Source organism: Chlorocebus sabaeus, chromosome 2 (genome assembly GCF_047675955.1).
Source record: "Chlorocebus sabaeus isolate Y175 chromosome 2, mChlSab1.0.hap1, whole genome shotgun sequence".
In the NCBI taxonomy this organism is placed as follows: Eukaryota; Metazoa; Chordata; class Mammalia; order Primates; family Cercopithecidae; genus Chlorocebus; species Chlorocebus sabaeus.
This window is the reverse complement of record NC_132905.1, coordinates 49,456,869-49,473,766: the sequence shown is the minus strand read 5'-3', so window position 1 is coordinate 49,473,766 and position 16,898 is coordinate 49,456,869. Positions and strand designations below refer to the sequence as shown.

At 43.1% G+C, this 16,898-nt stretch overlaps 1 protein-coding gene across 2 annotated transcripts in view; it reads right to left on the bottom strand.

Moving 5' to 3' along the window:
• Positions 1–215: 215 nt before the first annotated feature.
• Positions 216–16,898, bottom strand: part of KIF16B (kinesin family member 16B) — a 313,597-nt gene continuing 296,914 nt past the window's right edge. For both annotated transcript variants that reach the window (XM_007960606.3, XM_073008383.1), the window contains one exon: positions 216–1,484. In XM_007960606.3, the coding sequence (XP_007958797.3) occupies positions 1,326–1,484 (159 nt within the window). In that variant the 3' untranslated portion in view covers positions 216–1,325. The remainder of the gene's footprint in view (positions 1,485–16,898) is intronic.

The following is a 16,898-nucleotide window of genomic DNA, read 5'->3' as shown; positions in this document are numbered from 1 at the left end:
CAAACATGTTCTGTTAACCATTCATTTATGACTTCAATCATTACTATCACTGCATCTTCTGCAACACAAATGCTGAGTTATACATCATGTATCTTTCCAAGCACATTAGATCAATGTTTAAACAGACTACTATGAATGATCATGTCACAGACTTAAAATAAGCTGAGCTACAGGGTTAGATGCCGTATCTTCATTTAATATTGAGAGCAGCTCAATTTAAATTTTGAAAAAGCAAACACATTTAATAAATTTGGTGTGATAACATATTTTGATGGAACTGTTGTACAGAATGTGTACATATATAAATCTATAGATAGAATTATATACATTTGAATATATACCACATACATATTTTTTCCACTCACATTTTTCTCTTTAGTAAAACAAAGCACTTTTACTGTACACAGAAGTGCAATGCTACATTAAGTCCTGAGTAATTTAAGGTATCATTAATAAACTGATATAAATTCTAGTTTTCCAGCCAAAGATCCAGTAGATTCTGTAACAAAAAATGTGAACAAAATAATACTTAAAAATATGCATTTAGCTTTGCGTTCATTTTGTGCTTAGCAGAAAAAGCCCAAGAATGCACAGTAGCCATTTAGATTTGGGAGAACATTCTTGAATATTCAAGGTTAAATAAATATTCTATTTGTAGGGATTTATAGAAGTTTTAAGTGATGTCTACATCCAATTTGTCAAGCATGGAAGACTACGTTCATGATTGGATCAAAAAATCCCTTTTGCAGACTATGAAATTCTGTGTAAACATCAGTGTTTAAGTTTTATATAAAAGTTTGATTCAAATGAGGGAAAAAAAGAAAAAAATACAATGAAATAATTTAAAATGCTTTTCTTGGAATATAGTCAGCAACATGGAAGGAATATTAAAAATACGAGTATATTTTGGTGAAAGGGAAAATCAGATGAAAGTCATTTAAGGGTGGTCTGGTAAGCCACCCACTTTGGGAGGTCCCAGGCTGGCTTGGCTCAGGGAGCCCATGATGGCCAAGCCATATCTATCTTGCCACAGGGGACGAACTTTGCTGCGCAGTGAGAAGGAAGCACTGTGGGAAAGGCCACGTTCATCCGCAATGGAACGGTAATATTAGGCTGCCTGCGAAGGTCACATCAGCAGGCAGAGCATCCTATCCCCAAACTCAGGCACTAGGTATGAAAACATGAGGTGGCCCGGGCCCGCTGCTGCACGTCTACCTTCAGCAGGAGGAGGCAGACCCGGATCCTCGCATGGGGGAGCTGCCCTGCATCGGAGCCCGCTTCGACGAGAAGGCACTGCTTTGGTGGTTCCTCCATTAGCCCTGGCTCTACCCCGTCCCGTGGCTGCTGTAGTCAAAGACTCCTTTCTTGAAGAATGGCGAAAACTCACAGATGGTGTGTTTCGAGAGAGTCAGCCCCACTTTGTTGATGTGGAGGGGAGATGTTGCGGACTGGAGCATCACGCTGAAAAAGTCCCTGAGGTATTTCTGTGGAAGAGACAAGAGTTAAGAACATGGTCAATTGGGAGGTCAAGGTGGGTGGATCGCTTGAGCTCAGAAGTTTGAGACCAGTCCGGGCAACATGGAGAAATCCCATCTCTACAAAAAGTATAGAAATTAGCTGGGCATGGTGGTGCACTTAGGTGGGAGGATCACTTGAGCCCAGGAGGTAGAGGCTGCAGTGAGCTGTGATGGTGCCACAGCACTCCTGCCTGGGTGACAGGGCAAGACCCTGTTTCAATCAATCAATCAATCAATCAATCAATCAATCAATCAGAACACAGTCAAGATATTGTTGGGTGGTGTCAAGAAGAAGAGAAGAAATTTCCAGAAACAACTTCCCATCCAGCTGGAAAGTGCTATCATTGTCATTAAAACCAGCACATGAGGAATGTCCTCCACTGTCTCAGCTACCATCAGACCAACCAGAGAAGATGTAGTCACAAAACACATATGCACAGGAGAAATATCTTTGGCTCAGCACTGATTCTGGGCAGCACTGCCTCAGGTCTGTGGCAGACAATGCCCAGGGAAATGTCAAGGGTGCCGGGCACAGGAGGTCTGCCTCTCAGCCACAGTGTCACTAGTTAATCTCTTATTTAAAAAAGTCATTTCCTCCCCCATTCCAGTTACTCATTAAATAGAAAGACGATTAAAAAAAAAAAAAAAAAAAGGGCCGGCCATCTGTACAAGGTTAAATATGCTGCTTACTGGTATTTTAAAATTGCACAGTCAGTATCTGTTTCGAACTCTTCTTATAAAATAAAGGGAAAGAAATACTGGGGACAAGAGGGTCAGTTCCAAGCGATGATATTTACAGATCTTTTTGCACATCCTATAATCATCAACAAAAAGGAATCCTTACTAAGATTAATTGCTCCAGACCCCTACTGCACGTGTTTGTTGCAACATTATCTGCCTTTTTTGGCACTGAGAAAGCAAAGCATGTGTGAGACTAGGCTCTGGGAACTGGGGATAAAATCAGATGTGGGAGCTGGAGGGATGTGTTAAGGGAAAAGAGGGCACACAAGAATAGTTAATATATTTGAGGCCAGGCATATCTCATCTGTAACAGAAAATGGGCTGGAGGGAAGGGGTTAGACCCAAACCTTTATTATTGTCTCAGTGTGCTTAAAAAACCCAAACAACCCTGGCACAATCTTAGGAGTTAAATATAATAATTCTGGACTCTGAGCAACAACAACAAAAAATTTGTTGAAGCAACATGGCCTAAGCCTGGAGCAGTAGTTCCCAACAAGGGGCAGTTCTGTCCCATAGGGTATTCAGCAGTGTCTGGTGGCAGTTTTGAGCGTCACATGGGGGTGCACAGGCAGTGCACCTAGTGGATGCTGGCCAGGGATGCTGCTAACATCTGCCAACGCACACACAGTCCCTCTGACAAAGAATTACCTGGCCCAAATGTCAACCATGCCACAGTTGAGAAGAGGAAGTGGAATTTAGCTACCTCTATGAATTGCCAATCTGAAATTTCCCTCTGAAAGAAGACATTCTACTCGAGGAGAATTTGTTAATTCTCCTTGAAAATATTAATGAGGACTACTAACAACAACACTTGTAAAATTACTTAGTTTCTAAAAATCTTCTAATATCCAATGTTTTACACTTAATGGAAGTAAAACTGATGCATGATAAATTGTACATTTTTTTTTTTTTTTCTGAGATGGAGTCTCGCTCTGTCTCCCAGGCTGGAGTGCGGTGGCGCAATCTCGGCTCACTCAGGCGACCTCTGTCTCCTGGGTTCAAGCAATTCTCCTGTCTCAGCCTCCTGAATAGCTGGGACTACAGGCATGTGCCACCACGCCCAGCTAATTTTTTTGTATTTTTAGTAGAGATGGGGTTTTACCACGTTGGCCAGGCTGGTCTCAAACTCCTGACCTCAAATGATCCTCCCTCCTTGATCTCCCAAAGTGTTGAGATTACAGGCATCAGCCACGGCGCCTGGTCAGATAAACTGTACATTCTTTAAATGTATAACTTAATGGGCCAGGCACGGTGGCTTACGCCTATAATCCCAGCACTTTGGGAGGCTGAGGCGGGCAGATCACGAGGTCAGGAGATCGAGACCATCCTGGCTAACACGGTGAAACCCTGTCTCTACTAACAAAAAAAAATAAAAAATAAAAAAAATAAAAAAAAAAATTAGCTGGGCGCAGTGGTGGGTGCCTGTAGTCCCAGCCACTTGGGAGGCTGAGGCAGGAGAATGGCATGAACCTGGGAGGCGGAGCTTGCAGTGAGCCGAGATCGCGCCACTGTACTCCAGCCTGGGCAACAGAGTGAGACTCCGTCTCAAAAAACAAAAACCAAAACAAAACGTGTAACTTAATGAGTGCTGACCCGTGTGAAACTACCATTAAATCATGATAAACATTTGCATCTCCTTCAAAAGTTTCCTAAGGCACCTAACTTCATGTTATCCTTACACCTGGCCTGGAATGACATCTTCTTCTGGTATTACCCATTTCCCAGGAAGGAAGCTATTGCCAGGAGAGGTGAGTAAGGCTAGTCATCTAGAAAGAAGACTTGAAAGCAAGTATTCTCGGAGGTTTTTTCTTGTTCAATATCCCTGACTTACTGGTCTCATGGTACCCTCTCAAGAAATGATCCTGAAATTGAAAGTAGGTGTAGGTAAGAAGTTATGAAAATCAACTGCTGAAAAATGAAGATCTTAATCTTAGTAATTATTTTCATCAGAGAGGCAAAGGGAGACTTGCCTTCCACTTTTCTGTGGGAAGGGACCCTGAGAATATCAACTTTAAAGGGACTTGAATTGCGTTAAACAGGGTCAGCAGTATATATTGTAGACTACATTCAACCAGCCAATGCTCGTGATGAAATGCATGTGCACAACTGATTGTTTTGGGAAGGTCAAGGGGGAGATGGAAAACGGGAGATGCAGAGCTTGCTGACTTGTGTGTGGAGCCGCTACTCTTTCACAGTTTAATGCATGGATAGAGCAAGGCTCGCTGCACAGGCCTCATCTCAGGTAGCTCCTGTGGGCTCTGGCTTCAGGTCTCCCACAGGCTGCATTAACAGGCAGGCTGATGTTTACAACAAAGTTGCCTTCAGGATGAACTCTGACAGACGGGAAGGCAATTGAAATCTGGGAGCAGATGTTTTATCAGCATTTGTCATAATTAGTGCACAAAGTAGGGTCCCTTTAAAGGGCCAATAAAGCCTAAAGGGTATAATGAGAAGAGAAGTGAAAGTTAAAAATATAAATGAAAGGAAAAGAGGAAGTATTCGAGACACCCTCCCTTCCAGAGCACCACCATAAGAAGAGAACAATACAACTGCCAGGTAATGTCTTTTTCTTTAAATAAACTCATTAGTGTAGTTTGATAAAAACTCCAGATAGAGTGATTTGACTAATTCTAAACATTACAGAAGAGTTTTCTCTTTGCAAAACAAATTTCTGCCTAAAAAGAATTAGGCAGCTTTCACTTCTTTATAATAGCCTGCTTCCTTGGTGCAAATAAATGATTAGATTAAGAATTGTTCTTTGCAGGGGGGCGGAGCAAGATGGCCGAATAGGAACAGCTCCAGTCTCCAACTCCCGGCGCGAGCCACACAGAAGACCGGCGATTTCTGCATTTTCAACTGAGGTACTGGGTTCATCTCACTGGGGAGTGCCAGACGATCGGTGCTGGTCAGCTGCTGCAGCCCAACCAGCGAGAGCTGAAGCAGGGCGAGGCATTGCCTCACCTGGAAAGCGCAAGGGGGAAGGGAATCCCTTTTCCTAGCCAGGGGAACTGAGACACACAACACCTGGAAAATCGGGTAACTCCCACCCCAATACTGCGCTTTAAGCAGACAGGCACACCAGGAGATCATATCCCACACCTGGCCGGGAGTGTCCCACACCCACGGAGCCTCCCTCATTGCTAGCACAGCAGTCTGTGATCTACCGGCAAGGCAGCAGCGAGGCTGGGGGAGGGGCGCCCGCCATTGCTGACGCTTAAGTAGGTAAACAAAGCTGCTGGGAAGCTCGAACTGGGTGGAGCTCACAGCAGCTCAAGGAAACCTGCCTGTCTCTGTAGACTCCACCTCTGGGGACAGGGCACAGTAAATAATAACAAACGCAGCAGCTCTGCAGACGCAAACGACTCTGTCTGACAGCTTTGAAGAGAGCAGTGGATCTCCCAACACGGAGGTTGAGATCTGAGAAGGGACAGACTCCCTGCTCAAGTGGGTCCCTGACCCCTGAGTAGCCTAACTGGGAGACATCCCCCACTAGGGGCAGTCTGACACACCACACCTCACAGGGTGGAGTACACCCCTGAGAGGAAGATTCCAAAGCAAGAATCAGAGAGGTACACTCGCTGTTCAGAAATATTCTATCTTCTGCAGCCTCTGCTGCTGATACCCAGGCAAACAGGGTCTGGAGTGGACCTCAAGCAATCTCCTACAGCTACAACCTACAGCTGAGGATCCTGACTGTTAGAAGGAAAGCTATCAAACAGGAAGGACACCTACACCAAAACCCCATCAGTACATCACCATCATCAAAGACCAGAGGCAGATAAAACCACAAAGATGGGGAAAAAGCAGGGCAGAAAAGCTGGAAATTCAAAAAATAAGAGCGCATCTCCCCCAGCAAAGGAGCGCAGCTCATCGCCAGCAACGGATCAAAGCTGGACGGAGAATGACTTCGACGAGATGAGAGAAGAAGGCTTCAGTCCATCAAATTTCTCAGAGCTAAAGGAGGAATTACGTACCCAGCGCAAAGAAACTAAAAATCTTGAAAAAAAAGTGGAAGAATTGATGGCTAGAGTAATTAATGCAGAGAAGCTCACAAACGAAATGAAAGAGACGAAAACCATGGCACGAGAAATACGTGATAAATGCACAAGCTTCAGTAACCGTCTCGATCAACTGGAAGAAAGAATGTCAGCGATGGAGGATCAAATGAATGAAATGAAGCGAGAAGAGAAACCAAAAGAAAAAAGAAGAAAAAGAAATGATCAAAGCCTGCAAGAAGTATGGGATTATGTAAAAAGACCAAATCTACGTCTGATTGGGGTGCCTGAAAGTGAGGGGGAAAATGGAACCAAGTTGGAAAACACTCTTCAGGATATCATCCAGGAGAACTTCCCCAACCTAGTAGGGCAGGCCAACATTCAAATCCAGGAAATACAGAGAACGCCACAAAGATACTCCTCGAGAAGAGCAACTCCAAGACACATAATTGCCAGATTCACCAAAGTTAAATGAAGGAAAAAATCTTAAGGGCAGCCAGAGAGAAAGGTCGGGTTACTCACAAAGGGAAGCCCATCAGACTAACAGCAGATCTCTCGGCAGAAACTCTTCAAGCCAGAAGAGAGTGGGGGCCAATATTCAACATTCTTAAAGAAAAGAATTTTAAACCCAGAATTTTATATCCAGCCAAACTAAGTTTCATAAGTGAAGGAGAAATAAAATCCTTTACAGATAAGCAAATGCTTAGAGATTTTGTCACCACTAGGCCTGCCTTACAAGAGACCCTGAAGGAAGCACTAAACATGGAAAGGAACAACCGGTACCAGCCATTGCAAAAACATGCCAAAATGTAAAGACCATCAAGGCTAGGAAGAAACTGCATCAACTAATGAGCAAAATAACCAGTTAATATCATAATGGCAGGATCAAGTTCACACATAACAATCTTAACCTTAAATGTAAATGGACTAAATGCTCCAATTAAAAGACACAGACTGGCAAACTGGATAAAGAGTCAAGATCCATCAGTCTGCTGTATTCAGGAGACCCATCTCACACGCAGAGACATACATAGGCTCAAAATAAAGGGATGGAGGAAGATTTACCAAGCAAATGGAGAACACAAAAAAGCGGGGGTTGCAATACTAGTCTCTGATAAAACAGACTTGAAACCATCAAAGATCAAAAGAGACAAAGAAGGCCATTACATAATGGTAAAGGGATCAATTCAACAGGAAGAGCTAACTATCCTAAATATATATGCACCCAATACAGGAGCACCCAGATTCATAAAGCAAGTCCTTAGAGACTTACAAAGAGACTTAGACTCCCATACAATAATAATGGGAGACTTCAACACTCCACTGTCAACATTAGACAGATCAACGAGACAGAAAGTTAACAAGGATATCCAGGAATTGAACTCATCTCTGCAGCAAGCAGACCTAATAGACATCTATAGAACTCTCCACCCCAAATCAACAGAATATACATTCTTCTCAGCACCACATCGTACTTACTCCAAAATTGACCACGTAATTGGAAGTAAAGCACTCCTCAGCAAATGTACAAGAACAGAAATTATAACAAACTGTCTCTCAGACCACAGTGCAATCAAATTAGAACTCAGGACTAAGAAACTCACTCAAAACCGCTCAACTACATGGAAACTGAACAACCTGCTCCTGAATGACTACTGGGTACATAACGAAATGAAGGCAGAAATAAAGATGTTCTTTGAAACCAATGAGAACAAAGATACAACATACCAGAATCTCTGGGACACATTTAAAGCAGTGTGTAGAGGGAAATTTATAGCACTAAATGCCCACAAGAGAAAGCAGGAAAGATCTAAAATTGACACTCTAACATCGCAATTAAAAGAACTAGAGAAGCAAGAGCAAACACATTCGAAAGCTAGCAGAAGGCAAGAAATAACTAAGATCAGAGCAGAACTGAAGGAGATAGAGACACAAAAAACCCTCCAAAAAATCAATGAATCCAGGAGTTGGTTTTTTGAAAAGATCAACAAAATTGACAGACCACTAGCAAGACTAATAAAGAAGAAAAGAGAGAAGAATCAAATCGACGCAATTAAAAATGATAAAGGGGATATCACCACCGACCCCACAGAAATACAAACTACCATCAGAGAATACTATAAACACCTCTATGCAAATAAACTGGAAAATCTAGAAGAAATGGATAATTTCCTGGACACTTACACTCTTCCAAGACTAAACCAGGAAGAAGTTGAATCCCTGAATAGACCAATAGTAGGCTCTGAAATTGAGGCAATAATTAATAGCCTACCAACCAAAAAAAGTCCAGGACCAGATGGATTCACAGCTGAATTCTACCAGAGGTACAAGGGGGAGCTGGTACCATTCCTTCTGAAACTATTCCAATCAATAGAAAAAGAGGGAATCCTCCCTAACTCATTTTATGAGGCCAACATCATCCTGATACCAAAGCCTGGCAGAGACACAACAAAAAAAGAGAATTTTAGACCAATATCCCTGATGAACATCGATGCAAAAATCCTCAATAAAATACTGGCAAACCGGATTCAGCAGCACATCAAAAAGCTTATCCACCATGATCAAGTGGGCTTCATCCCTGGGATGCAAGGCTGGTTCAACATTCGCAAATCAATAAACATAATCCAGCATATAAACAGAACCAAAGACAAGAACCACATCATTATCTCAATAGATGCAGAAAAGGCTTTTGACAAAATTCAACAGCCCTTCATGCTAAAAACGCTCAATAAATTCGGTATTGATGGAACGTACCTCAAAATCATAAGAGCTATTTATGACAAACCCACAGCCAATATCATACTGAATGGGCAAAAACTGGAAAAATTCCCTTTGAAAACTGGCACAAGACAGGGATGCCCTCTCTCACCACTCCTATTCAACATAGTGTTGGAAGTTCTGGCTAGGGCAATCAGGCAAGAGAAAGAAATCAAGGGGATTCAGTTAGGAAAAGAAGAAGTCAAATTGTCCCTGTTTGCAGACGACATGATTGTATATTTAGAAAACCCCATTGTCTCAGCCCAAAATCTCCTTAAGCTGATCAGCAACTTCAGCAAAGTCTCAGGATACAAAATTAATGTGCAAAAATCACAAGCATTCTTATACACCAGTGACAGTCAAACAGAGAGCCAAATCAGGAATGAACTTCCATTCACAATTGCTTCAAAGAGAATAAAATACCTAGGAATCCAACTTACAAGGGATGTAAAGGACCTCTTCAAGGAGAACTACAAACCACTGCTCAGTGAAATCAAAGAGGACACAAACAAATGGAAGAACATACCATGCTCATGGATAGGAAGAATCAATATCGTGAAAATGGCCATACTGCCCAAGGTAATTTATAGATTCAATGCCATCCCCATCAAGCTACCAATGAGCTTCTTCACAGAATTGGAAAAAACTGCTTTAAAGTTCATATGGAACCAAAAAAGAGCCCGCATCTCCAAGACAATCCTAAGTCAAAAGAACAAAGCTGGAGGCATCACGCTACCTGACTTCAAACTATACTACAAGGCTACAGTAACCAAAACAGCATGGTACTGGTACCAAAACAGAGATATAGACCAATGGAACAGAACAGAGTCCTCAGAAATAATACCACACATCTACAGCCATCTGATCTTTGACAAACCTGAGAGAAACAAGAAATGGGGAAAGGATTCCCTATTTAATAAATGGTGCTGGGAAAACTGGCTAGCCATAAGTAGAAAGCTGAAACTGGATCCTTTCCTTACTCCTTATACGAAAATTAATTCAAGATGGATTAGAGACTTAAATATTAGACCTAATACCATAAAAATCCTAGAGGAAAACCTAGGTAGTACCATTCAGGACATAGGCATGGGCAAAGACTTCATGTCTAAAACACCAAAAGCAACGGCAACAAAAGCCAAAATTGACAAATGGGATCTCATCAAACTAAAGAGCTTCTGCACAGCAAAAGAAACTACCATGAGAGTGAGCAGGCAACCTACAGAATGGGAGAAAATTTTTGCAATCTACTCATCTGACAAAGGGCTAATATCCAGAACCTACAAAGAACTCAAACAAATTTACAAGAAAAAAACAAACAACCCCATCAAAAAGTGGGCAAAGGATATGAACAGACATTTCTCAAAAGAAGACATTCATACAGCCAACAGACACATGAAAAAATGCTCATCATCACTGGCCATCAGAGAAATGCAAATCAAAACCACAATGAGATACCATCTCACACCAGTTAGAATGGCGATCATTAAAAAGTCAGGAAACAACAGGTGCTGGAGAGGATGTGGAGAAATAGGAACACTTTTACACTGTTGGTGGGATTGTAAACTAGTTCAACCATTATGGAAAACAGTATGGCGATTCCTCAAGGATCTAGAACTAGATGTACCATATGACCCAGCCATCCCATTACTGGGTATATACCCAAAGGATTATAAATTATGCTGCTATAAGGACACATGCACACGTATGTTTATTGCAGCACTATTTACAATAGCAAAGACTTGGAATCAACCCAAATGTCCATCAGTGACAGATTGGATTAAGAAAATGTGGCACATATACACCATGGAATACTATGCAGCCATAAAAAAGGATGAGTTTGTGTCCTTTGTAGGGACATGGATGCAGCTGGAAACCATCATTCTTAGCAAACTATCACAAGAACAGAAAACCAAACACCGCATGTTCTCACTCGTAGGTGGGAACTGAACAATGAGATCACTTGGACTCGGGAAGGGGAACATCACACACCGGGGCCTATCATGGGGAGGGGGGAGGGGGGAGGGATTGCATTGGGAGTTATACCTGATGTAAATGACGAGTTGATGGGTGCAGCACACCAACATGGCACAAGTATACATATGTAGCAAACCTGCACGTTGTGCACATGTACCCTACAACTTGAAGTTTAATAATAATAAATAAATTTAAAAAATAAAATAAAAAAAAAAAAAAAAAAAGAATTGTTCTTTGCAGTGACCTCAAAGTGCTCTAAAGTCTGTTAAGATGAGGCATGACCTTTGTTGGCCATGTCCAGGGCCACATGCTTAAAATGGGCTGAACAAATTCTGGCAAATGAAAAAACCAAGGGACTGGGGCTACGACTGGGGACACAAGTCAGAACTAAAATTCTAGAAAGTTCTTAAGGTCACAGTCAGTGTCTCATTCTTCTCTGAAGCCCCCTATCATCCCTGGAATACTGCCAAGCTTAGAAAACGTGGTGAGAAGAAACCTTGCTGATTTTAATTAGTTATCTTTTTTTGAATTAAAGTATATGCACAGAAAACCACACACCACAAGTGTACAGTTCAATACAGTTTCACAAAGTTAATATATCTGTGCCATCAGCATCTAGATATAAATTATACAACACTTCCAGCCCCCAGGCAGCCCTCCTCATACTCCCTCCTCTGGTACAAACCTTCCCTCAAGGGCAGCTGCTATTCTGATTTCTAGCACCATAGATTCGATTCGCCAGTTTTTGAACTTCATATGAGTGGAATCATTTGGGATATACTCTTTAGTGTCTGGCTTCCATGGCTTCATGCCATGTCTGTGAGATGCGGCCATGCTGTGCACATAGCTGTGGTTTGTTCAGTACCAGCACTGTGCAGTATTTCACATCTGAACAAAACTACCGACTGGCTTTAACACAGGGATAAGCGTTGGTCACTGCTTTGGTCCTTTAGTCTGAACTCTTCTTCACTAATGAAATCTCCTTCCCAATATTACTGGTGTCTGATGAGTCAAGTTTACCACTATCCTTCCAATAAAGAACTTTCCCGTAGAGATTTACACTAAAATCTAAGCTTAGCCAATGCACTCAAACTCTGCTATTTTATATATATATATATAAAATATTTAAAATATACATACTTATCTAACACACATTCATATTAGTAATTTTTAATGCCTATGCTCATAATGTTTTCCACAGCATCTGTGGCTGAAGGGAGAAAATTAAAATCTCTCTGTCGAAGCTATCCCTTGTCATTGACCCCAAAGTCACCCTCGCCCTCCCAGGATGTGAAAAGTAAGTCCAGGTGTCAAGCTGCATCTCCCCAGGACAGCATGCGTTATAAAACAGCATTGCAAAAACTGAAGGATATTAGGAGTTTAAGTGACTTATCCAGGTCCGAAGGGCAAAGTGGGGAAAAAGATTTGTGAAATCCAGTATCTAATCTGTTTCTGACTTTCACAGGACATTTTCTCCATTATAAAAATAAATAAAAGCAGGCATATTTAAACCTCTAGCACGTCAGGGACCACAGAACGCCTGTAGCTCTTGCTCACCTGGTGGACAGCGACACACCTGAGTCTTTGCTTTGTCAAATGCCCTGTGTCAGGGCCACTGAGAACAGCAAAAGCACCTCCTAGGGTTGCACGACATGATGGCCCTGACTTGGATAGTTGGAGGAGGAAAGTCAGATTAAACCAAATCTTCTTTCAATACGATTGCAAACCGGAAATGAGATGGGATGGCGGAGCCAGAGGGGGCCTAGGAGAGGGTCTGTCTGACAGTGAGCGATCACAGGAAAGAGAAGAGGCCGAGAGACAAACGGGGCCACAGAGAGACAGAGGGGGCTGTCTAGGGGAGGACAAGAGAAACAGGGCTGGGATGGAGGGGAAGACAAAAGAGATGGAAATAAAAAGGAAACCAAACCAGCATGACAACGCTGGAGACGCGTACCCGTGATTTATTTGTTTACCAAGCTGGCAAAAAGAATTTAAGAATAATAAGAAATATATCGGGTATCTATCTAGGTTATTTACTTTTTGTGACTTGGACCAATACTTACCCATACCTTCAGAAAATCAAATTTAGATGGCTAATCTTTACGACATATTTCAGTGCTGACACAGAGTGCCTTGATTTCATGAACTGCCTTTCTTCTACAGGTTTTGGGCATATTTTGTTGCTCAGGGGCGGTGAGCAGGGGGTACAGCTAACTGGGAGACGTGGACCCCCATGGGTCTGTTCCAAAGGAAGTGTGACCCTGGCACATGATGTTTAAAATCCCCCCAAAACAAACACGAAATCCTGTACAGGCCTATGAGTTTTTAAAGCGGAGGCCAGAAGACATGAGCAGAAGGATGGGGGATGTGCTGATATAAGAGATACTCTAGACTCAGGCTCCTGGCTGCTACCCACAGCACCCACCATCCCTCGCTTCCCAGTCAGGTCCCCTCTGCTGAGCCGCACGCTCTCACCGGGCAAGTCTGTCTACATCGGGCATCTTAGCTGCTTGGGTCAGATACACTGCCTTTCCCAGGCCTGACGGTGCTTTTGTGGGGACCAGCGGGCACTGGTTCTTCCGAGTTAAAAGTTTCTTACAAACACGGGGAAGGTCCTCTTTCCCTCCAAGGCTCACGCTCTTCTACAGGGAGCCAAGGCAGCTCAGGGAATGCTTCAATATCTCCCTTACAGTGCCTTGGTGGGCACTGGCCATTCTCTGACTGCCCTGTATCCATTTCCCTTCCCAAACAGCACCCCAGTCCCCTTCTGAAGAAACACCTTTCCCTTCTCTGGGAATAGGTTCACTGGTTGAGTTAAGGTATAGGACAGATAAGCTTTTCCCATGATATTGTGGGTGGACACCTTACAGCCAAAGAGCTAATCAAGCTACTAGCACTTGGAGTCTCCTGGAAACAAGGGTCCTTTGGGGCACACCTCTTCCAGACTGCGTAGCTGCTGTTATGGAGCATTTTCAAGAGTTTGAGACATTCAGGAAAGCTGGGCAGGCCCAGGACAGCCTTTGGTGTCTGCCCATTCCTCAGGCTAGGAGTGAATGATTCCATCTCTTTACTGTGGTGACAGTCCTTTTCTACTGTTTACCATCAGGTTAACTAACAATAATCTCATAGCGCTGCCAGGGGGCAGACAAGGGTCAGGAATCAGAAGAAACCTTCCTTGTAGACCACAGTCAAGCTCCTCCAGGGCTAGTCTATGGTCAGATGGAGGCATCTGTCTATCACGCTCTTCTCTTAGGAAGAGGTCGATCCTAGGAGGCTCTGGAGAATCACATTTCAGATAGGTCAGAATATCCCAGTGGTCCATCCATAGCTAGGCCTGAAGCTGGAAGGCTCCTGCCCCAGACCCTGATCTACACAGAGCCCAATCTTCAAATTTCTAATACCATTTCAAAACACAACCACTAAACATTATCAATCTTTTGAACCAAAACACAGGCTAATATGGTCTACTGGCTGTGTTAGTAAGTTCTGACAGGCAAAATGAACTCCCTACAGCAATACAGAGTAATTCAGCAAGAATTTAGTCCATTATATTAGAGCTTTAGCATGGCACCTCAATTAGTTTATGTATCAGGAAAAAAAAAAGGAAAATATAATGTGCTGCTACATGCTATTCCATTTAGACATTCTTGAAGAAGGTTATTATCTTACTGTGATTCATGTGTGACCTACACTACAATTTCAGTCTGAGTTCTGCCTGAAAGGAACATGCTTTGAAGTTACTGGAAAAAAGTGGGCAAAATCTGGCCTTTAGGCAGCTTTTTGGGTTTTTCTTTTGAACTCTAAATCTTCTGGGTGAAATGCTAATCTGCTGAGAGGAACTAACCATGGATTTCATAGTCCATCCTGGCAAAAACCTGTGAAGTCAGCAGGGCGTTGCCTGGTGTGGCTTCCCCACTCTCTTACACCCAGTCCCTTTTCGGTCTGGGACCTTGAAAGGAAGGACGATTTTAGACCAGGGGATGGAGGGAAAGAGGGGTGATGTCCAAGTTCAGCAAACAGTTTCTGGTTCATGAGGTCGTGTGAGCCCCTAAGACACCCTTAGGAGAGTGACATGGATGGATGTCCTTTGTTTACAGATGAAGTAACTGAGATTCCAAGAGGCAGTGACTTGGCCAAGGTCAACAGGTCATAAGAGGTTGACAAAGTAACCAGCTCTTCAAATGTAGGAAAAAGCCATTATTGCCTAATTTAATTCTCAAAGTTCAAGCCCGTAAGCCTGAAAGGTAACATGGCCTTTCTTTGGGGCTCATGCAGCCTCCCAGAATTTTCCCTGAATTTCAGTCAACTGCTGTGTGTGTGCGTGTGTGAGTGTGTGTGCGTGCGCCTAGAAGATGCAAGAATGAGAATTTGGGCCTTCAGATGCCTTTGAAAGACCTAAGCCTCCTTATCTGTTGGCTCTCTGCCTTCTATTTTAATTAGCAAGGAGATAAAATTGTGACCATTTTATGTTATTAAAAAGTTTCTGTTTTAATAGGGCTCATGACTATAACTGCAGCCTACTGCTTATTTCATGTGCAATATATCACCCCAGCCATGTCATTCTAATGATTTTTCCAGCCATCTCATTGTTGTGAGGTCCTCTTTATTTTACAAAATTTTAACATAAATCTATAATTTAATTTAAAGTTATTGAAATTATTAAAATTGAAATGTTCTTTAAAAATGTAATGGAGCTTTATCCACCTTTCCATAGTGACATATTAACAGGGAAGGAGTTCAATGACATTCCTCATTCTCAGAAGTCATTAACCACGGTGGCAGCTTAAAGACAAATATCAGTCTAGTAAGACTTAGAGGTCTCATTTAACTCGCAGCGCTTGGAAAATTCATCGTCCACTGATGGGCCCTGAAGATGGATCAGACCTGAATGGAGCTACCCAGGGATGTTTTTAGACCTGAAAGAGTTCTGGTCACCCCTGGCCATGTATCATGAATCGACCCAGTGTGGTCAATATGATCCATGCAGTCAAGTATTGTCAATTCTAAACTCCCATAAATTCAAGTCTAAATACCTCTTGTTGGCTTTTTAGGAATCCTAAAGTTTGGCTACACTGGGTCAAATAGGCTGGGTTCCCTTCCCAACATGCTCCCAAATGTGCTCCACACTTCAAGGAAATCAGGACAGCTTGGTTTGGGTAACTCATCCATCCAGCGCAGTCACTGCACACGTGTTCTCCAAGAAGCAGTAAGCCAGGCCTGGGCATCGAGCGGAATGAAACAGACTCGGTGCCTCCCCTCCTCCCCTCACAGGCACATGCTGGCTGGCACCATCCTCCACTGCTCAGAGTCTCTCCTTGTTCCCATGGGTGCTCTGCTCCCACCATCTAGATCCTTCTCATCTTCCAAGGACTGGCTCAAGGTGTGCTCTGTATTGACGCCCTTCTCTTCAGACTTCATTCATGAAACCAACAAGTACTTGCTGAGAGCTTTCTACACACCAGTGTTGGGCTACGTGCTGGGCATTCTTTTTTTTTGAGACAGATTCTCACTCTGTTGCCCAGGCTGGAGTACAGTGGCATGATCTCAGCTCACTGCAACCTCTTCCTTCTAGGTTCAAGCGATTCTCCTGCCTCAGTCTCCTGAGTAGCTGGGACTACAGGCATGCACCACCATGCCTGGGTAATTTTTGTATTTTTTAGTAGAGATGGGGTTTCACCATGTTGGTCAGGTTGGCCTCGAACTCCTGACCTCAGGTGATACGCCTGCCTCAGCCTCCCAAAGTGCTGGGATTACAGGCATGAGTCACTGCGCCCGGCGGTGCTGGGCATTCAATAACGAATACTACTCAGTTCTTGTGCCAAGTAACACAGTCCTGCCTGCCTGGGAGGCAAATAGGTAAAGCAGTAATTACAATTAAAATATGACTATGAGAGAACTGTAATGAGGCGATTTG